This window comes from Choristoneura fumiferana, chromosome 27 (assembly GCF_025370935.1).
Source record: "Choristoneura fumiferana chromosome 27, NRCan_CFum_1, whole genome shotgun sequence".
In the NCBI taxonomy this organism is placed as follows: domain Eukaryota; kingdom Metazoa; phylum Arthropoda; class Insecta; order Lepidoptera; family Tortricidae; genus Choristoneura; species Choristoneura fumiferana.
In genome coordinates, this window is record NC_133498.1 from 358,912 (window position 1) to 381,751 (window position 22,840).

Here is a 22,840-nt window from a genome sequence, read left to right on the forward strand (position 1 = left end):
TCTTTTGTTTTTTTTATTCGACTGGATGGCAAACGAGCAAGTGGATCTCCTGATGGTAAGAGATCACCACCGCCCATAAACATCTGCAACACCAGGGGTATTGCAGATGCGTTGCCAATCTAGAGGTGTAAAATGGGATACCTCAAGTGCCAGTAATTTCACCGGCTGTCTTACTCTCCACGCCGAAACACAACAGTGTCAGCACTGCTGCTTCACGGCAGGATTAGCGAGCAAGACGGTGGTAGCAATCCAGGCGGACCTTGCACAAGGTCCTACCACCTGCACCCACCTGCACCTGCATTTATCAGGAACAATGAAAAAAAAAACTACAAAATAAAGTTTTATCACACGTTCTTTATTATCTAATTATTACTTTTCGTTACAATATGTAGGCAGAACTTATAAATAATATACAATTTACATTTTATGACTAAGTATATATGTACAATAACGGTGTCCTGTATTTTTACTGGTAATAGTTTAGTTAATATTTCATAATTCCATTACAATGTACCGTTTTCAGCGTATTATATAAAGCAAAAGTCAAAATCAAAACAGGGTACAAATTTAGAGATGAACTACTACGAAATATTTAATCAAATGTGACTAAAAAATACATCCGACCAATCATAAGTGGGTTTAACTATATGGTCGGTTCTTTTGCGAATAATAATTACAAGCGGTAGTTTCGATTAAGTAAAACTGGATTGAGTATTGAAATTGGAACACCATGTATGCTTGAAGTATGTTACTGTACCTAAATCAAACTTTATTCAAAGTTAACAATAGGTATATACCTAGTGCCATCCACGAAGACGCGTGATTTTGTCAAAATTAGATATTAATGACATTGTAATAAGAATCACGGCACGCGTCATCGTGAATGACTCTACCTTAATCCATTTCGTTTATTTTTTGAGAGATTTCTCTATTGTGACTTCCCGTAGGTAAGATACCCTACGCAAGGTATTAAATGACCTTAAGATTTGCGTTACTTGTGCTTATAGCTTGATTGCTTTTTCAAGTAGCTGGCATCTTTTTAACATCATACAACATGAGCTACTTGCGCAAAAACATGCACGAGCATGTTTTGGTCCTCATAAGATGTGCTAGGATGCGTTACGTTGCGAGAAATGTGTTTGTCATGAACCAATAGAAACGCTTCATTTACCTATCCTCGCTCAGCATAGCTCTAGTGGAAACAGCTGAGCGGGGCGAGGATAGTATAAGTTATATTGATTCGTGACAAATACATTTCTCGTAACGCATCCTTGCACATCTCTGGTAGAAACGAAGCCTTAACTCGCTTGAAAAATATTACCTGTACAATAATAGTAGATTGTACAACAAGAGCAAAAAACGAGCCATTCTACCCGAGACGTTCAGATACGTCAATGGGAAAATGGGTTTAATGCTCGAGTTTTACACTCCGCTTTTCACTTCGATGGCGAGGGAATGAAATATCAACAGTGGAAACAATTGTTCACTTACTATGTACCTTTTATTGTTCATGCATCATTATATTATAATTATATTTTTTTAGTTTTATTGATCTATTTTGATTGAATTGATTGATTTTCAGTTTTATATAAATTATAAATGATTAAAAAACTATATGTTGAGACTGCTTTGTTTGTGGATGTTTACACCTAATTGCCTTGGTCTTAGACGAAGATTTTACTTTATGCACTAGAGCACAAAAAGTCATTTTATGTCGCCTAGAGACAGCATAAATACGAACTTTACGAGCGTGAGAAGCGAAAACAATATTATTTTTAATCATATTAACAAAGGAGATATATTTTTTCGTGAGCTGTTAACATAAATATGAAAGTCAAGTCCGAAAATTTCGTAAATTGCAGATTTAGAACGCTCTTAACGGCGCATCATTACAAACCACCATTATTGCAAATAAAAACAAATTAAAAATTAACTCGGTCGGCCATTTTGATTCCCTCCAAACCTCAAACTGGCTGCTTGACTCAATGATGCCAACCTCGCGGACATACTAGCGTCAAACATAGGCCTAGCGTTCAAATTACCGATTACCGATTCACTTTTGGATGCGTTCAAAAAAGGACTCAAGTTTAATGATTCGGAATTTTTAGAAAATGCCGACGTCTGGGATTGTAACAGAGAACATGGTTGGTTCCTATCTAGTCTGAACTGGTTTTGTTTCTCCATTTGATGGTGTTGCGTGCGTACGGCAAAACGGTTGACGTGGACGGGTATAGGGACGACTATTTTGGTGCCGGATCCGTTTTTTCCGCCGGAATGGCTGCCGGATGCGAGGCCGGCTTTCACACGTTTCCATTTGGCACGACGATTTTGAAACCATATTTTTACCTGTAACAAGAGTTTTGGTTTAATAACTAAGTAAAACATTTCTGTTGTTTCACGGTAAAAAACACAGGACGCGCACCTTCTATAGGAGGTATCTAAGAAGTAGGTATACAGAGAGTTAAATTACTTTATAACCTAGATTTCACTTTATTTAAGATGTTTCTGACCAAAAAATTAATTTAGAAAGTGCGAGAAATGTCCCATCTCGTTAGTTTCTTTACATTGCGGGTTAGCGTCTCGTGGCTATGAATTTATCGATTATCGACGGCAACGTACCGTAACACCTTTTGACGGAGACTTCTGGGAATTATTTGTAAAGACTGTCAAGTTTGAATGTACAAATAAATATTTATTTACTTAAACTTCCTTTAGTTTAAGAACGGCAGCAATCTTTCAGTCAGATAATCTTAGACATAGGAAGAACATCCAATAACGGGGGTCACTGGGAACTGGTTTTAAAGCCTATCAAGTTTGAATGTCCAAATTTATTATATTTATTTACCTGAACTCCACTTAGTTTAAGAGCGGCAGCAATCTTTCTGTCAGATGTTCTCGAAGGCATAAGAAGAACACCCAATAACAGGGGTCAATGGGAACTAGTAGTAAAGACTGTCAAGTCAAATCAATGTCCAACTGATATTTATTTACCTGAACACTTCACTTAGTTTAAGAGTGGCAGCAATCTTTCTGCCAGATGTTCTCGAAGGCACAGCGAGAACACCCAATAAGGGGGGTAACTGGAAACTAGTAGTAAAAACTGTCAAGTCAATGTCCAATTGATATTTCTTTACCTGAACTTCGCTAAGTTTAAGAGCAGCAGCAATCTGAGACCTTTCCGTCAGACTCAAGTACTTCTTGGCGTGGAACTCCCTCTCCAGTTCGAGCAACTGTTCAGAGGTGAAGGCGGTGCGCCGGCGCCGCGCTTTGCTCTCACGCCGATCGGAGGAGTCTTCTTGGTCGGGCTCCGAATCATTGCCTGAGGAAGAGAAGAGAATCTATTTATTACAAGCTTTTATTTAACTTGCAATGTATGTTCAGGTCAAATCTTGCAAGTTAAATTTGACCCACTTCCAGTGGTCGGATTGACTTGAAATTTGGCATATTTATATAAATCTGGTGACAATACAACGATCTGGTAGTGGCATAGCATGATGATGAAACAGCACCACAACTTAGAGCTTACAAGAATAACAAAAGAATGTCTACAACACAATTACAATTGTACACAGCATTTATGTACACCAAGTTTAGTTTTACTACCTATTTTCCTAATTACGAACTTGTATACAGTAGTTGTTGTAATATAATACCGAGTGGGCCCTATAACAGGAGCAAATAATTAAAACAGATTGTGCTCGTCAAACTGAACAAGCTACAACCTTTTATTTACTTTTACCTAATCGGGTGTCTGTGTCTGTCTATATTTAATCAAATTTTGCTGATTGACTTTGATCCACTTCCAGTGCCTGGATTGCCTGGACATTTGTTTACAAAAGAAGACTGCCTTAAAGCGGTGAGTGCAGCACGAATGAGAGATGTGGGCAATTGGTGAACATTTTAGACAACCCATAGGCAGGCATTTAATATCTAATCAAGAAAGCACGCCAATGATAGAAAAAAAGAGTTAAAGTAAGAAATAATGACTGAGATTAATTACCGATTGGAATTGAGCGAAAAAATAATGGAATGTTAAATTATTAAAGCAAAAAAACAGCCATTACATTTTTTATTATGTATTTGTCACTAATTAGATCAAAAAACAGTAAGGTACAAAACATGAGAAGAGGCCGAGCAGTGGGACGTAATGCATAGGCTGGGATGATGGTGATGATGACGACAAAAAAATCTGAAACTAACATTCTTAAAAATCGCGCGAATAGAACCGTTACGATGAATGCCCACTTTTTTCAGTTTGCCCTAAATCTTTTTTTAAGGCAGCTCCATTAAAACCAAATAAAAGTAAGCTAATAAAACTAAATGGCTGATTAAATTGCAGTAAAACGAGATCGGGATTGTGGAAGTGCCGGGTGAGGCTCGGTCAGCGTTTTGGTTTTAGAGGGTGACGAAGTGACAATTTGTTTTTGGGGTCCGAGCGAATGAAAGGTTTTTTAGTAAAGCTTTTTTTACTGACTTTAAGGAGATTAAGATGGGATCACAATCCAGCGCGGAAATGCAGTCAGTGTTATGGACACTTCCGCAGGGACACGATTTGGGTGAATTGTAAATATAGTTATAGTTTTTAATTCGATTGTACCATTAAAAATTACGATATTTGTAATTTTAGCCAAATTTCTAGGAGATTTTAGGTCAGATAATTTATTGAATCAGGCGTTACTTTGCGGAGGTCCATATTAATGAACTAAAAGTATTTCTTTGCTCACCCGCGACCTTATGATAGCTAAGTTTATGCAAGATATGCGTGTTCATGCAGTTCCTCCACCTCCACAATGTAAGAACACACACAAATCACACAAACCCATCTATCACCACCACCACAATACACTGACGCGTTTCGAACTCAACCAGAGCTCATCTTCAGAGCAACACAACCGTACACCATGCTACCATCTGTCTAATATCTAAGTCTAACATCTGGTAAGGTCTGGTAAGGTAAGGTCGCGGATGAGTAAAGAAATTGTTTTAGTTCATTTTAGTTTAGGTTAGGATAGTAACTTGTGGATCAGGTTCTGAAAGCGTAGCGATCCATGATCCATGACTACTGATCGAGGTCGAACGGCGTCTATGGTGAAGTGGGACTGGGCTGCTGATATGTTTGTGTCTGGACGAGTTGTGGGCCAAGATAACCACAGAGCGGACGCCCACCAACTCGAAAAGGCGACCTGGCAGACCTAGATGGCGATGGTGGGATGAACTGGACTACTTCTTGAAGGTCTGGCCTCTGTGTAGGTATAAGACAGAGGGCAGTGGAAGTATCAGGGGAGACCTTTGCTAAGCAGTGGGATAGAACAGGCTAACAATAATAAGTAAATAAGGTTATGATGAAGTTTATTTGCGGTGGTTCGTAGCTATGTTTAATAAAAAGCTGTTTAGCCGTGTTTGAGACATTGAACTATAAAATGACAATGTCGGGAGTTTTTCAACTTTTATAAGCTGATTTGGTTATTTAATAGCTTGTTTCGAAAAGCAGCGCTGCTCTGGATTCTGGACCTGCTATACAAAAAAACGATAATTTTCGCATCACTATTTCAATATTCCACCCTCAAACTTTTTTATTCAACGGACTTTTTTATTTTTTCGTCAATCCAGAGTCCGAGGCAATCTGCGACGATGGACAATAAAGAGCGGCAGCGTCAGCGCCCCGCCCACTGTCAGTGTGGATGTGACGTCATCGATATCGGCATTATGACGTCATAGGGCGAGATTGAGGGTTCTACTAGCCCAAGTGGAGCGCTGTATAAACGTTGAAGTTATTTTTTGGGCCATTTGAGTCGAAATTAAAACTAAGTAAAGTCATATAAAAAATTGACGAACGCATTATTTACTTATAATCAATTTAAATATTCAGAAAACCATAAGTCTCGATCAGCGTAACACATTACCAGTTAGGTATATTGTTTTGTTTACGAGGAAAAATGTACACAGACGTAAAAGCTTGTCTAATAAAATAACTGATAAAAACACTCTGTCACTGAATATACCAAAAACAAGCACATAAACCACTTAACTGATTCGTATCGCTTTAAACTGATATTCAATTTGTAAAATTTACACGGAAAACCGACATAAAATCGAATCCCCTTTCGCAAAATATTATTTCTTATGGCCGACGCAGCGACGATTGACAGTTATCGAACGCACCCAAAGAATGGTAATGTGATCGCAACCTTAACGTCAAAGAAAATTAAACCAACATCACACTTTACTCACTCAAAATAAAGTCGAATTCAAACTGTTTCCTAAGCAGTTTCTAGACGCATAAAAGCCAGACGCTGTCGCGTTCAGAATTTTAAATTTCGAATTCGAAAAAGCGGCGAAGTTAAATCGCGTGTGAACGATGCAGTTCGATATGAATCGGTAATTTATCGGTTATATACGTTAGATGGACATCACTGCGCAAAATGGCGGTCACGTCTGGATTTTCACACTGGTTTTCAGTGGAATTTGGTATATTTGCGAATTCAGTGTGGCACGTAGGCGTTTTGGTAAACGTTTTGTGCGTTTAAGTATGTATCACGTTTTCATCAAATAAAGAGTGCTGTTTTCAACTGTTATACAGCGTGTATTTTTGATACTACCTCAAACTTTAAGGTTAGTTAGTGAAGGCCCTAATAACCACATTTTATTATGTTTTAGTAAAAAAAATGACTTATTATTTTCCTTACAAAATTAATTAGCACGCAATGTATTACTACGTGATACCTCTTTGTTTTCATTCAAAACGTCGCACTTGTTGACGTGACAGCTGTCACAGAACGCTTCTCTCTCGTATCAAATTATAGTACGCATTACATTGCTGCTCGAAAATATTTCAAAAATTAATTACGCTCTGATAGTTAATTTTAAATTAACAATTTGTCAAAGTCAAAGTCAAAGTCAAAATATCTTTATTCAATTTAGGCTACAACAAGCACTTATGAATGTCAAAAAAATCTACCACCGGTTCGGAAAAACCTCTGCTGAGAAGAATCCGGCAAGAAACTCAACGAGGTATATATATATATTTTTAAAACAGATTTACAATATTATTAAATGATATACGTATTTAACACAACTTTATTTTTAACACAGCTTTATTTTTAACACAGTAGGTTCGCTATTTGAAGGGATCGCTAATGCGGATCGGAATTATTTCCAAATATCCCTGTCCATGATATAATCATTAACTTTATAATACGCCTTTGATATTAATGTCTTCTTGACAATAGATCTGAATTTTGTATCCGTTTCATTTATAATATTTTTTGGAATTTTATTATAAAAACGTATGCAATTTCCCAGAAAAGACTTTTTGGTTTTAGCCAGTCTGTAAGATGGAACTTTAAGCTTCCCTTGTGTTTCTAGTAGCCTTTGGCTTATCGACGTTAGTGGGAAAATCACATATGTTTTTCCTAATATACATGATTATTTCAAAAACATAAAGCGACGGCAGGGTTAGGATATCTGTTTCCTTAAAAAAAGATCTTAAAGATTCACGCGTCTTCAAATTTGCTTTGAAGACGCTTTGGCAATTTTGCTTTGGTATCGGTTCACAGCACTTAAATCTTCGTCTGGTTACAGTTTGAGGAAGTATCAAAAATACATGCTGTAAGTAAGTCTCTGTCGTCTCTAACTCTAACAAACCCACATTCAGTTCTTTTTTAATTGCAATGGGAAACATAGGTATAACATAAATAGAGTAATAATCAGTTGATAGAATTAATTCATAAGCCAAAACAGTTTCTACTTGTTGAGATTATGTAGGTGTACCGTGGCAGAGGATCTAAAGCAATTTTTAAAATGACATGAGCCTATTTATGTACGAAATTAAACAAGGGAACATTGCTATTTCACACAACATGTATAATCGGTTGACTTGGGTGGGTTTTGCAGAGCCAAACGTAGATTACCCACACGCAATTATTAAATGAGAAAACCTCTGTGTCTGTGTAGCCACACTTATTACTAATACATCTGACTGCGAAAAGGATCACATACCAGGATTATAAATTGGAACATTGATTAAAAAAAGTTAATAATATCTTAAGACAAGATTTTGATTAAGAGATTGAAAAAAATAACAATATGTATCAACATAAGTATGTATGGATACCGTAATAGAGGCAGACCGAAGAGGAGATGGAGGGACGACTTAGATGCCTATAATGTGGAATGGCGGGAGCTCGCCTTTGATAGGCAGGAGTGGAGCAAGAGAGGAGAGGCCTTTGCCCAGCAGTGGGACACACAAATAGGCTAATAAAAAAAAAAGTATGTATACCTATATTTTTTTCTGGTGGTGGAGGATGTTAAGAAAGTGTGTCTCCCAACTCCCACCTACTCTGTTAATGTGATAATGTCTTAAAAAAGTTGTGTATGGCAACAATTTAAAAATAAATAAACTCTCTTCTTGCATGTTTCTTGCATCTGTATGTATGTATCTGTATAAGTGTTTATAAACACTCCATACACTTATAAACACTCCATAGCACAAGTTTTGCTTAGTTTGGGACTAGGTCAATATAATGTCTCATGATATTTATTATTTATTTATTATACCTACATACATAGAACAGATGTAATAATGAGAAGAATAGAAAGCGAGGTCCATGCGAAGAGTTGAGGAGTGTGTTTGTCATGAAACAATATTGTAACATAGAAAATTTTCGTATTGTCTAAAAAAGTACGGAACCTCTCCAATGCGAGTTTTAACTCGTATTTGTTCATGTTTTTGATTGAAGCAAAAGCGCGCGTTGCCATGTCTTATCAATCATTAATTAATGCTTTGTATTTGGAGCAAACGAAGACCGAAAAGGAGATGGCAGAATGACATGAATGCATTTCAAAATATTCCAATTTCAAAATACCTAGACACCAAAATCTAGGAAAACTTTAGTAGGTATTGTTATTATAGATACGCATCACAAACAGTCAACAAGCTGCACCATAAATCCAATAGGTACCTACCCAATTTTGAACGCTTCTTTGAATTGTTAGAAAATTTCACGCTACTCGAACGCATCTGTAGCGTGAAATCATGTCCCGAATGTTTGTCCCTTTGGCGCGAAATGCCATACTAATTTGACAGTGACAGCTGTCTGTATTTTTTTTAATTTTACACGACAAGACTTAAGAATATTTATTGTTGTCAAAACTTTTTAAAATCGGGAGAAGAAGATTATTTATTTTTGACAACGTCGGAGTCAAGCTAGCTCAATGTGTGGTTCTAACTGCAAGTAGACAAGAGTTATAATATAACTACCGAATAATATTATTACTCGTTGAATAATTCAAGTGAAAACACAAGTCCTGGAATAAGTAATGTAAAGCAACCCACAAAAATGAGTTCGGCAAGCAGCGATGTTAATGAAAAGCTGTTTGTCTATTGTGGTTCTTGAGATACTTCCCTGTGTAATAAACAGACAGGCGGACGGATAGAAAGCGTAGCAACAATATTAATCCGATTTCATAGCATTTCGATTGTCATTATCATCAGCCGAAAGTCGATGACTGTTGAACAAATGGCTCCCCCTTAGAACGTTACAATGAAAAAAAAAAACAAACATTGGAACATAGAACCTCCTTCTTTGTTGAAGTCGGTTAAAAACTCGCCAGTTGCAGATGCCAACACTCTTGGACTGACATCGCAATAGTTACGCCCTTAATAAGTCTTAGGATGCCGTCAGTCCAGGGTCCACGGTCCACGGTCTTGCAGGTGGTAGGACCTTGTGCAAGGTCCGCCCGGATTGCTACCACCATCTTGCTCGCTAATCCTGCCGTGCAGCAGCAGTGCTTGCACTGTTGTTTCGGCGTGGAGAGTAAGACAGCCGGTGAAATTACTGGCACTTGAGGTATCCCATCTTAGGCCTCTGGTTGGCAACTGGTGTTGCAGATGTTTATGGGCGGTGGTGATCTCTTACCACCAGGAGACCCACTTGCTCGGAATAAAAAAAAAAGTCCATCTAGTGGGAGGCCTGCCAGCGCTTCGTCTTTCGATTGTTCGCCACTTGAGGATCTTTCTCCTCAAACGGTTATCTGTTCTTCGAGCGATGCACCACCACTGTTGCATCATCAAAGTCAAAGTCAAAATATCTTTATTCAATTTATAATGTCGTGGTAAAATCACATAAATTCCGATAAACTCGAAGGTGCTAGGCTGGGCTCGAGCCCAAGATCCTCTGCTTGAGAGACTCTGATCAGACCACTAGGCCATCACGGCTTTTTACCGCCACCACTATTTAGTTAATTGGGCGTTTTAAAAAAAAGTGTACCCTTTCTTTTTTGAAATTTCGGAAAAAATATGGTTTTTCCTACTCAGAATCGAGCACAATCGATTCCGATCGTTTAAAAAAATGTCCCCGTTTTTCCATACAAAATTTTATGAGTCATTTTTGTCACGCCTCAGTATGAAAAAACGTCGCAAAACTGTTATTTTTTTGGGACGTTTTTTTAAACGATCGTGATCGATTGTGCTCTTGATTCTGAGTAGGAAAAACCATATTTCTTCCAAAATTTAAAAAAAAGAGGGTATGTTAGGTACACTTTTTTCTAAAAGACCCAATTACAATTTATTTTAGTATTAAAACCAATAATCATTTTTAATCGTCGGGAGTACGAACTCACTCATGAACAATCATAACGCCAATTTTATTAACCTCGTATCTTCGTGTGCTTCACAAAGTACAAATCAGCTGTAAGAATAACTGCCGAATGTACTTCGTGGAGTATAACATTTTCAATTTAATTTAATTTTTCGAACTTTACCTAAATTTATTCAAGTAATTTCCAAAATCACAAAAATCTGAATTCTCGGCTCGGTCTGTAGAACTATGTATGATAAAAAAGTCAGGACTTACGAGGTAAGAGACACAATACACACAACTAAAACACAACTAAACTGTTACGTATATGTATTGTGTAAGAGATGGCTGCAAACAGATCGGGTGGTGCGACCTTGTCACAGCCCGTCGGGTTAGAAGTCCCGAGAAAAAGTCTCATTTCCTTTTAAAAAACTTGAGAATTTGTCGCAATTTAGGTTTTTTTATCAAGCGTCATACTTATCTACCACGGCCATCTTAAAAACTCATGTTATAAAGGATTTTAGTGCACTCAATCTCGATTGGTTGTCGGGGGTGATGTACACGCGTTGACTTTTAAATAAGTTTATAACATTTATGAGGATTTTTTGTGTCTTTTTAATAAAGGGGTAATGCGGCCAGCGAGCGTTAGATATGTAAGTAAGTAGGTACCTAAATAGAAACCTTGCCGCGGTCCGATTTAACTTTTACGATTTTATTTCTACCTAATATCATTTTGTTAACACCCCTGACGCAAAAAGAGGGGTGTCATAAGTTTGACCGCGTGTGTGTCTGTATGTCTGTGTGTGTGTCTGTCTGTGGCACCGTAGCTCTTAAACGGGTGGATCGATTTGAATGAGTTTTTTTATTTGAAATCAGGTTTTCTAGCGATGGTTCTTAGACATGTTTCATCAAAATCGGTTCAGCCGTTTTTGTGATATTGAACTTTGAAGTGACAAAGTGTTTCCAACTTTTTGTTGGTTAGGTTAGGTCACAGAATAACTAATAGTACTACCGTAGTTAGGTTAGGTTATGTAGGTACATTTTAGGTTAAGTTATCTTAGGTTCGTCAAATATAACCGATTGTTTGCTGTATAAAAATTATTAAATACACGTATGTACATAAAATCATGCCTCTTCCCCAACGGGGTAGGCAGAGACTGCGTCCTTCCACTTGCTATGATCCTGGCATACAACTCTCGCGCTTCCTCTATACATTCATCAATCTTTTCATGCTATACACGTCGATTTAGAGTACTCCTGACCCGGCCTTTCTTCAGAATGTCCTCGATTTGATATCTATTTTTTATCTTAGATGCGCGAGTTTTTCAAACTACCCTCATTTGTCTGAAACATAATCACAGCAAGCTGGTCTATAATTTATCTAGGTATAGGTACAGCACATTTAGCCCAAGATTCTAATGCTCTAATAGCATCCACAAATCTTTCTTTCAAGCGATGAGGTGCCAGAAGAAATCAACAGGGGGACTACTACGAAATTTGAAAACCGAAGTTCGTATCGTACTGTCCCTCTCACTCTTGTATTGTATTAAATAACATAAGCGTCACCGGGATGACAAAATACGAAGTTGTAATTTTGCAATTACCTTGCGTGTTTTCCTCTCCCGCATCGCTCTCTTCGCTTCCCACACTGACAGGACTCTCTCTTTTTTCTTCCCTCGCATCAGACGGAGGCAAAGGCGCCAAGACCCTGGACAGCCACGGCTCCCCGTACCCCAATAAAAAAGGTATCGACACACCATTTTGTAAAAAAGGCGTGTTAAAATAATACCGCATCCTATTCAGTTCTTCGTTCTCATCTTCTTCCGAATTCCTTGAGTGTTCAGACAAATTGTTTTCTATGTCGATTTCTGGTGATTTGCGACTGGTACCAATTATTGACTCTATGGAAAATGGTTTTGGTTTTTTTGTCTGTGTTTCCGCTGTTTGAGGGTCCATTTTTCAGATGCTCAAGCATACACGTTCTTAAAAAACTTAACGTTATTTATGCACTAAAAAACTGGTCCATTTCTTGCCAAGTAAATTCGTAAACGCCGTTTTTGTCGTGTAAAAATGATCACAAATTCAATGTGTTTTTGTAACTAAAACACTTCAACGCACTATAAATTTTCTTGAAAAATATAATCGCGTAATGTCATTTTTTACACCAAACAATCGAACATCGCCATTCAAAAAATAATTTACAATTCGAACGCGACTAGTGATGTGCCCGTGTTTTAGAAATATCGGACACGTCCGTTCGTTGCGCGACCGCGGCGCTACTCGCTTGGCTACAGCCACGCCCCCATACGGGGTGTAGTCGGATAATTTTATTTTATTAATGTTCGCCGCTGAGCGAATATCAGCTCTATTACGATCGCCTTAATACCAGTGTCATTATCACGCCTCAAGTAACGCAAACATCCTATAACAAGAACAGATTTGATGCAAAATAAACCTTGTTTTACAGATTTAAAAGTGACTCTTGTGATATTTTCTTTTAAGACAGCAAGCTATTTGTACTATTCAACTGAAAGCCGTCGCAACTATAGTTTAAAGTAGATTTTCTTTCGTATCTGTGGAAGAATTATAGCCTTTGGGTAGTGCGAACGAAATGATTAAGAGCAATTTTGTACTTCGCTAGATAGAGTAAGATGCGAGCTATTAAAGTGTGCTAGAGCGGGACGGACGAGTTGTTTGTAGACATACTATACGCTGGTAATTGGTGGTGATCAGGCTGTTTTGCCGCTGTCAGCGCTTAGTGGGTTCGTTCTGTGCTCCGTTCAGCTGAGGATCTTGGGAGTTCATAAAGGTGATGTTGTAAACTTTTACGATTTGCACAGGTTTACATTATAGGGCGATGGAGCGGGCGATGTTGGGCATATCTCTCCGTGACAGATTCCGAAATACGAAGATTCGGAGACGAACAAAGCTCACCGATATAGCCAAGGTAATCACTCAAAGGAAGTGGAAGTGGGCTGGACACATATGCCGCAGGAGTGATGGAAGATGGGGGAAGGCGAGAGGCGGAGAAACGTTGGTAGACAGGAGATGAGGTGGACCGACGACCTGGTCAAAGTGGCGGGAAGGTGCTGGATGAGGAGAGCACTGGACCGAGATCAGTGGCGAGCAATGCAGGATGCCTACACTCAGCATTGGGTGGCTATGGGCTGAAGAAGAGAGAGAGGAGACATTATAGTTATACCTACTACGTAAACATTACAGGTTCGATATTTGCGTTCGACATAACATTTAAGTATTTTTTAGCTACAAGCGCAGCGTAGGACATTCATCAACGAGATAGACGGATGACCTGGTTAAAGCCGCGGGTTCCAACTGAAGCAAGGGGGGGAGACCTAAGTCGTACCCCTCTCGTGTAATGTCTGTACGTTGTGTAAAGGTGCAGGCTGAAAATCAGCGCGGTTAAGCATAGTCCTCGCCGCGCATGCTGAGCCATTTGCCTCATAGTCATAGCTGAGCATGTCTTCTCTGGTTTAATTGTTAGAAAATGGTTAAACTGAGCAAGTGTTGCCATACATTCTTCCGGAATATAACTTTGTTTGCGAACTACCTTCCGCTGGCGTTCGTTTCGTCACAGCCTAGTGTGTATATGTCTTTATTTTATGGGTTTAGTTTTAATGGGTCCCACTGAAAAACAGCGTTGTGGCTTGCCGCAACATTATGCTGTGGGCCCAATTTATACTATTCGATGTTTTTTTTAAATTATTATTTCTTCCTAACATGTTTTTACTGTGTATCGAATATGTGTAAATCTCTCTCTCTCTCATTAATATGTGGCTTTTTATGAGCAATAAATGTTTTTTCTTTCTTTCTATGTCTAACAGTGGATACCCATTGAAGGTGTCTCAGCTGCAGTCGCGCCATTAGGTTCACTTCAGCTCGTTTATGGTGCGCGTGCTGCGGCTGCTGATGGGGACCATCGCGAGTGCTGCCTATTGGCCGAAAGGCGCGTTCCGACGGTTCCTGCCACCATGCCGCAGACGAATGCGATGTCAAAGACTGTGATGCAACGGAGTCACGCAGTTTTTCCACCTGTACAGTTTTTATGTTTGTTAGTCTGTTGTTGTTTGGGCCAAGTTGCCAGAAAAAAATAGTTTTATAATTATTATCAAGAGACAACAGTCAAAGGACTAGAATCACTAGATATATTTGTCAACGAAAGCTGTCGACTTCAAAAACCTTATGAAATTGTACTTATCAATACAATACAATACAATGACTCTTTATTGCACACCAAGACATAGCAAGCAGTACAGAAAACAGGTATATACACAGAGAGTTTCTGAGGTAAGCACTGAGCACTGAGTGGTGGTACTGTTGTGTTTTGGCGTGGAGAGTAAGACAGCCGGTGAAATTACTGGCACTTGAGGTATCCCATCTTGGGCCTCTAGGTTGGCAACGTATCTGCAATACCCCTGGTGTTGCAGATGTTTATGGGCGGTGGCGATCTCTTACCATCAGGAGACCCACTTGCTCGTTTGCCATCCAGTCGAATAAAAAAAAGCAAGAGGCGGCCTTATCGCTTCAGAGCGATCACTTCCAGGCAACCTTTACAATGGAATGGATTATCAATTGATGTTTTCAACGTCTAACATCTGGTGGCATGGTTGTGTTTCTCTGGGGATGAGTTCTGATTGAGTTAAACGCGACAGTGTAGTGTGGTGCTGGTAATAGTTGGGTTTGTGTGTGTTTTTACAGTGTGGAGGTGGAGGAGCTGCTTGAACACACATTTGTTGCATTTCGTAACTATCGTTAGGTCGCGGGTGACAAAATTACCTAATTGTACGGTTAAGGACTTTATATTTATATTTAATGAATTAGAGCCACCATGGAATATTATCAAAGAAAAAGTCATTACGACTTTCCTTGTTAATTATTGCGATGTCACTATGACGTTTACTGTGAAATGGTTCCATGGTGGCTCATGAACTATATTTCATTGATAAGGACCTCTGCAAAGTAACGCCTGATTCAGCTTAGTAAATTACCAAATTAAAATTGTACCGCATCACTCCTCATTTTGGGGGAATTATAGAAACTACAATCAAGTCAGGCAAGTTCTTACGAGTCTGCTGCCTCGTCTAAACGGGCCTCCGCTCGCAATCATTAGCGAACAATTTGCCCCCTCCCACGCACCCCCCTTAGCTCAAATTGATTGCGGCTATTCCAGCCGAGATAACTTATGGCCGGTTTCTGATCTTTGTTTAAAAAGATTATAGCTATTTACAATTAAATGAGTGATTTTGTTGACAATTAATTTGCGTCGAGATTATAGAAGGATTATGTTTAAATTTATGTATTTCAGTGACGTGGAGCCGTAACTCCTTCTCTTATGTAAAATGTACGCAGTATGGGGTTATTTTTGATGGCTACTAACTCAGCCAGACAAATAGAAAAAAATATGATTTTTCTCTTTCAGCCTTTACTTCTTGTGGTGATATAATAAGAGATACATTTATTCCAAATTCCAAGTTTCTAAGACAATCGGAACTTATAGGTTTTTTGGTTACGGCAATTTGTGGAAATAACTTTTTTATGACTGTATTGACATTTTGTAAGGCTCAAGAGTTCCTTGTTATCATTAACAGGCTTATTTTACGTAGCAAATTGTTTCCCATATTAATCCAAAAACATTAACTTTGTTTACGTTTTATCAAGGGTTTTATACAGAGCCGAGTACTATCAGCTCTAAAAATATTGGTACCTTATTTGTTAGCACATTATAGCACATAAGCGTGTTAAAGTCGTTATTTGGGCAGTATTAATAATCATTACCATCATATCAACCATGGGTCGCCCATTTTTGGACATAGGGGCTTCCCCCATGATCTCCAAAGTCAAAGTTAAAGTATTTCATTTGTTCCATAATTCCAGACAATAATTATTAAATAAAATAGGTACCTAAAATGATATCTATTTCGATCATCATTAAAATCATCATCATCATCACCATCGCCCTGAATTCTCTTCCTAAATTGTTACTTATACTGATTTTATTTTACACACATGGTTTTTCCTTAACCCATTTATCTTCCTTTCAATAGCCATTAAAGATGCCCGACTGACAGGTGTCTGTATCATAAGCACTAAATCACAGCTCGAAGTCTGGCCTTGCATTATTTTCACGCAAAACTCATCTAAAGGATCGCCCATACGAGCTTAAAAATACGTGTATCTACGCTATGCGTTTTTGACACAACTAAATGTATAGTCTTTTATACTGTCACGATTCTCACTCATAGCTAATATATTTCGGGACTTAATTACTATTACTACTTATAATACGGTATTTGACTATTTTGCATATGTTTTATAAAATAAAAATTCACAATGCCTGTTATCGAATAGAGTAACAATTTTTAAGCTACCTTTACAAATAACAAAGTTATAATAGTTTTTAATTCAAGATTAGACAGAGAAAGACATACTGGCATGTGACGTCACACGCCATGATGTTTGATGTGACAAATAAACTTTTACTAAAGTGCTCATCGCAACTGTCACCTAACTGTATTGCGTTTTTGACGTCAGTCCAACTGCTATTAGGTCTCGATGAAATCCATATCCATATTAATGTTAGAAATGCGAAAGTGTGTTTGTGTGTTTGTCCGTCTTTCACGCCGTAATAGAGCGACGGATCGACGTGATTTTTAGCATAGAGATAGTTTATGGGCCCGAGAGTGACATGGGCTACTTTTTATCCCGGAAAAATGCACAGTTCCGTAAGGGAGGTGCGGAGAGGGAGGAGGAGGGTGAGGGAGGGAGCGCGCGATAACCGAATACCACGCGGGCGGAGCCGCAGGCAAAAACTAGTAATTATATATTTATGCGATTTTGACGCAGCCACAGTGTTGCCAGAGTAAGTAGTATAAATTTGAAAAAAAAACAGTTGATTCAGGAAAAAATCAGTAGACAGTAAAAGTTCGTTGTCGGTAATTTCGTGGTAATTTCATGTAATAGTCTTACCAAAAGAAAATGCTTTCAACTTACCACTGTCGTGTTTAGAATATATTCTATACCTAATTCACTAGGTATAGAATGGCACAATTTTTGCAAACACTGGAAAATTGGAAATGAACGTTAACTTCTTCAACTTTAAACTTTCGACATTTGTTTTTGTTTTGACTCTACACAAGCAGGCCTACTACGAAACACGAAACTCGAAGTTCGTGTCGTGCGGTCCCTCTCGCTCTCGTATTAAATAGTATAAGTGTCAGAGGGACCGCACGACACGAACTTCGAGTTTCAAGATTCGTAGTAGGTGGCCCTGAAGACTTGTGAGTTTTTTTTTCATGGCAGCATTGACTCTTGACAGCCAATTTCGCAGTTCGCAGGTGACAGTAACGTGACAGATGACATCAGCAGCAAGTAAATGAAGACGAATTTGCCACAGAGTAGGCAAAAACCACTAACAGACACGTTTTGCATAGACGAAATTTATTTTCGTATATTTAGTAGCTTGGATTTATCCATGAGATTAAAAAAGCAGGTAGATTTCTTGAATTTTTAAAAACAAGTCAGTAGATAGTTCTCAAAACAGGTAGATCTACTGCTTTATCAGGTAATCTGGCATCACTGCGTAGCTATCACGACAAAGGTGTGGTGTATTTAAGGCTCTAGTATGTCCGATTCTTTAAATAGACATACATACCTATAAGCACTGAATTAGCTTCTCAAATTGTCTCTGTGGACGGAATATATGTTTTTAAAGTCAAGTAAGAACAATAGATCATTATGTGTGCGTCTAGATACGTAGTCAAGTATAAATTTGAAATCCTACCTACCTGTATAGACTACCTACTTACTCCTACAATTTTTAAAACTAGCCAAGTTAGTGGCAAAACGATGCGTTTATTTCAAAGCTGTCATCTTTGAAAAACACGTTAAATTTTGTCAAATGTTTAAGTGTACCTACCACTATAAGGTTCAATATTACATATATACTCGTAGGTAATGATGTTATTATCAATTACAAGTTACAAGTTTAAAGTCAATGCGATAATCTTTTTTCTGAGGTTAGATTAGATATCTAGATAATATAGGTATGAAGTGTCATGAACAATATTACAGCACTTACTGGGTCAAGTCAAGTACCTACCTACTTGTACTTTTTATACGTATAACTCACCCGTGATTGACCCCTGTTGTCACCTGACGAAACATGCATTTGAGGCCAAAGGTGTATCTCAATCTCAAGTAAGCCTTGAAGGCCAGAAGGCCTCTAGCCTTGAAGAGCCTTGTATTGGATTTTATGTACTATATGGAAATACCTACATGTTTTATATTTATTATGTTGAAAATGGCCTGAATGGCTTCGAGAAAAGTATGGTACGGCCGTGCCTTTGTTTTTGTTTTGCTCGACTTGGCGGGGGCACTGCCGTGCCCCCAGATAGTACCTACACATTTTTGTGACAAGAATATCAAAGTACGTAAGTATCTACTTACGCCATTTCTAATACCTACCTACTTCATAAAACTAGAAAGTCATTTGTCCAAGTGTCTAAGATTACCACACTACCTAATTTATTTAACAACAAATTATCCATCTCTAACTCTCCGAAATCACACACAGCTCAAACAAACCTCATCCCTCCATTACTTAAAACCATTATCAACCCCCCATAAATCCCCATAATAGAATCAACTTATTCATAACAACATTAATATGACCATAAAATTAAATATTAAAACACGCTGTGAATCAACGATCCGTCCAAATTGCTTTCCATAATCAATCTCCCGTCCTTATTCCACACAGTCCAAACCAAGCGAAAGAACGAGATAGGTATAACATCTTCAATCCCTCTTTGTGTGTTTGAGCGTAAGTAATGAGCGCTGTCACGCCCCGCAATCACGTTTCGCAGCTCTCATTGGTCGGTCGAGTTTTGAAATGAGAACAGTTTTTTTTTAATTTCCTTTCATTAGCGACAAAACGATGGCACGGCACACGTTCAGCCGTTGACATCTGATCCGGGATGAGTTTAGTTGAATTTATTTTGTTTATTGAATCGTTTCTAATTTGATATGAGAATGTAATAAGGTTAAAAATAAATAAAATAAAAGTTAACTACGTTAAGTCAGAAAAGTTTTTTATATGCTAAGTTTAATGAAATTATGTGAATGTGGTACTGACTGCAACTCTCCACCGATTCATGAACAAATGTAGACCTAGTTAAAATTGTACACCTAATTGAAAAATGTGAGAAGTTAGTTTACGTTTTACAACTTTACCTACTATACTTTTTAATTGGCTAGGAAAATAAATTACGTATGTTACGTACCTACACTCTATCTAAAGAATAAAATTTATAATTGTAATTTTACTTAAGTGTAGACAAATAAAGATAAAATTAAGATTTTAGTTTTGTTTCTTTTAAAAAAATATAATTATTTACACAAAAGTGTTTAATTATTACTCTTACTTATACTTATTACTTACGTAATTTTATTAAGTCCATACCTTATCAACAAAAATACTTTTCATAAAACTCCAGAATAATTTTAAGTGAAGAAAGCATTTTTTTTATTAAAATATCAACAATTCAAATTTAAACAAAACGCCACAAACCTTTTTAAATTACAACGAACGTATTAAAATAGTACCAAACAGTTACATTCGTTCATATCTCACCCTATCGTATCGAATTCGCGTCATGTCGCATCACTAGTTGAGTGCACTTAACGTCCGTCACTAATCTTCATAACATAAAACTACCATTTGTACTTTACCATCATCCACAACTACATCAAACCCAAAGAGTATCACTATAAGTCTTATTTTACTATAAAATCGATTACACAAAGCTGTAAAATTAAATTTGTGAATTAATTTAAAATACCACTGTAACTTTGCTTTCAATTAAATACTATAGTGAGTCTTATTATTCGAGCCACAAACGTCATTTAGCAATGTTTCTAAAATTTTTGTTGCCATAATAAAGTTGTTGTTTCGATTTCGATTCGCGCCCGATTTCTTCAAAATGGCGGGCTTTTGACGTTTCTGACAGCTAGAAGGGCGCCAAACAATGACGTTCGAGTCACTGCACAAAGTGTCAGCTTGATTGTTTGATATTTTTTATGTTAATTTTTTGTTTTTATGTTTTTACTGACTTATTAGTATTTTTACAGTCGGAAATAATTATATAAAAAGACGTAAAATTACTATTTAGCCTAGTGTTAACCTACTTATGTAGGTATCCGCCTTTCAGCATAGAATCGCGGGTTCAAATCAAACCTTTTTTTTAATTCGTGTGCCAAATTACATTTGAAAGTAACAGCTGTGAAGAATTTCTATAGGTGTGTGTGTGGTGTGAAAGTGTGAAGATCCCAGTCCAAAATGGGCCCGCGTGGAAAGTACAGCTCAGATTGATTCTCAGAGCGCGAGTCTATGGCTTTTATGGCTTTATTATTTAATTAAAGTGTCATTTCTATTTTCACTTGTCATGTCATCGGCAGCTTAATTGACCAAATTAGTCTAAAATAGACGTTTACTAGTTAGCACTTAGTACACCCCTACGTACACCCAGAATAAACTTATTAGTTAGCTGATGATACATTGGGGTAGGTATTTTAAGAGATAGTTATAAAACCGGCCTAGTGCGAATCGGACTCGCGCACGAAGGGTTCCGTACCATTATCTATAGTACAACATTGGACATTAGCAAAAAACGGAAAAAAAAACAAGTTTGTTGATGGGAGCCCCCCTTAAATATTTATTTTATTTCATTTAATTATTTAAAAAGGGCAAAAAAATCACGTTTGTTCTTTAATAATCTTAGATAAATGGTCTAAGTCAATAATTTGATAAAACTACTTAATCAAACTTTTTTTTTTTTGGTTTTAAGTTACTTTTTATTTTACAACAAACAACAAACTCTTTAATCGATAAACAGATAAAGATAAACTAAGGAAGTTAAGACGACTTTGAACTGTAGGGGGACATAATTAGACAAAAGATATGTCATAATCTGTGGGTAAGTGCTAGGTAAGTGGCGTGACGACGCTACCCCAAATAGCGGAGAGAAGTTCATTCCACGAGAACGTTACAATAAAAAAAATCGTGAATTGTTTTGTGTTTTTAGGGTTTTATCATCATCATTATCCCAGTTATATAAGTCCCACTGCTGGGCACAGGCCTCCTATCAGAATGACAGAGCTAGGGCCGTAGTTCCCACGCGGGCCCAGTGCGGATTGGGAAATTCACTCACGCCATTGAATTGCTTCGCAGGTTGTGCAGGTTTCCTCGCGATGTTTTCCTTCACCGTCGCCGTAAAGCTCTGGCAAATTTGAAATGTAATTTCGCACATGAATTTCGAAAAACTCAGAGGTGCGAGCCGGGGGTTGAACCCACGATCCTCTGCTTGAGAGGCTATACGTCAAACCACTAGGCCAGCAGGGCTTTATGTATATTTTACTTTTTCTGAGGGTTTTATACAGTCAACCAATGTGATTCTGAGGTCTGAGGCCACCACAGAACCTTGTCACTGTGATATTTTACGTCATTCAGTAAGTATTGTTATTTACAAGTAAAAATTAAATACGGTTGATTTTTGATAACTCCTGTATGCCATATCCTATTTATTATTATGGTAATTTTATCATATGAAACTACTGGCTGGCTACTTAAAACCACAACAGCTCCAAACTCCTCGAAAAAGTAATCACCAACTGTCAAAATGACAGCGCGCCGGAAGGGGCGTGGCCGCGTTCCGTTTCACGCACGACACGATCCATTAACGGTTCGAGGAGACTTCCCCTCTTTATTTAATGTCGTGGTTACTTAAACGCTTTGGAGTTTGTCGCGGGTTTTACTTTGAACTTTCAAGAAACGTGGCAAGGTTTGATTTTAAAGAACGGGTGTAATTGTGAGTTATTTCTAAGATGGGGGATCTTTTGAGATGATAGCAATGCTTTGATGTAATCCATACTAGTCCATATCCATCATCATCATCATCATCAGCCGGAAGACGACCACTGCTGAAAAAAGGCCTCTCCCTTAGAACGCCACAATTAACGACAACTCGCCACTTGCATCAGATTGCCCGTACCTGTCTTACGATGTCGTCTAGAGATGGGTAAGTCCGGATCTGAAGATCCAAAGAGTCAGATCCTCAAGCGGATTCGAATCTCTTAATGACTCCTTTCAAATCTTATTGACTCTGGAGTTACTAACTCCGACCAAGTCCGGCCGGTCGAGCGGCTCGTGATCGCCGTCACACTCACTCGCTCCGCTTTCACTCTCGGCT

At 38.0% G+C, this 22,840-nt stretch overlaps 1 protein-coding gene across 1 annotated transcript; it reads right to left on the bottom strand.

The window, feature by feature from the left end:
• Positions 1-337: 337 nt before the first annotated feature.
• Positions 338-12,845, bottom strand: LOC141443345 (uncharacterized). Its single transcript, XM_074108586.1, has 3 exons — positions 12,182-12,845; positions 3,135-3,319; positions 338-2,346 (listed from the first exon to the last, which is right to left on the bottom strand). The coding sequence occupies exons 1-3, from the start codon at positions 12,531-12,533 to the stop codon at positions 1,930-1,932; spliced, it is 954 nt and encodes a 317-aa protein (XP_073964687.1). The 5' UTR covers positions 12,534-12,845; the 3' UTR covers positions 338-1,929.
• Between the last annotated feature and the right edge of the window lie 9,995 nt (positions 12,846-22,840).

Bases quoted from the DNA above. Each gene is read 5' to 3' on its own strand.
- LOC141443345 (XM_074108586.1), bottom strand. From the start codon at position 12,533: ATGGACCCTCAAACAGCGGAAACACAGACAAAAAAACCAAAACCATTT. The intron at 3,320-12,181 runs GTAATTGCAAAA...TCTCTTCCTCAG, and splicing joins GGGAGAGGAAAACACGCAAG to GCAATGATTCGGAGCCCGAC. The intron at 2,347-3,134 runs GTAAAGAAATAT...CTCTTGTTACAG, and splicing joins TTAAACTTAGCGAAGTTCAG to GTAAAAATATGGTTTCAAAA.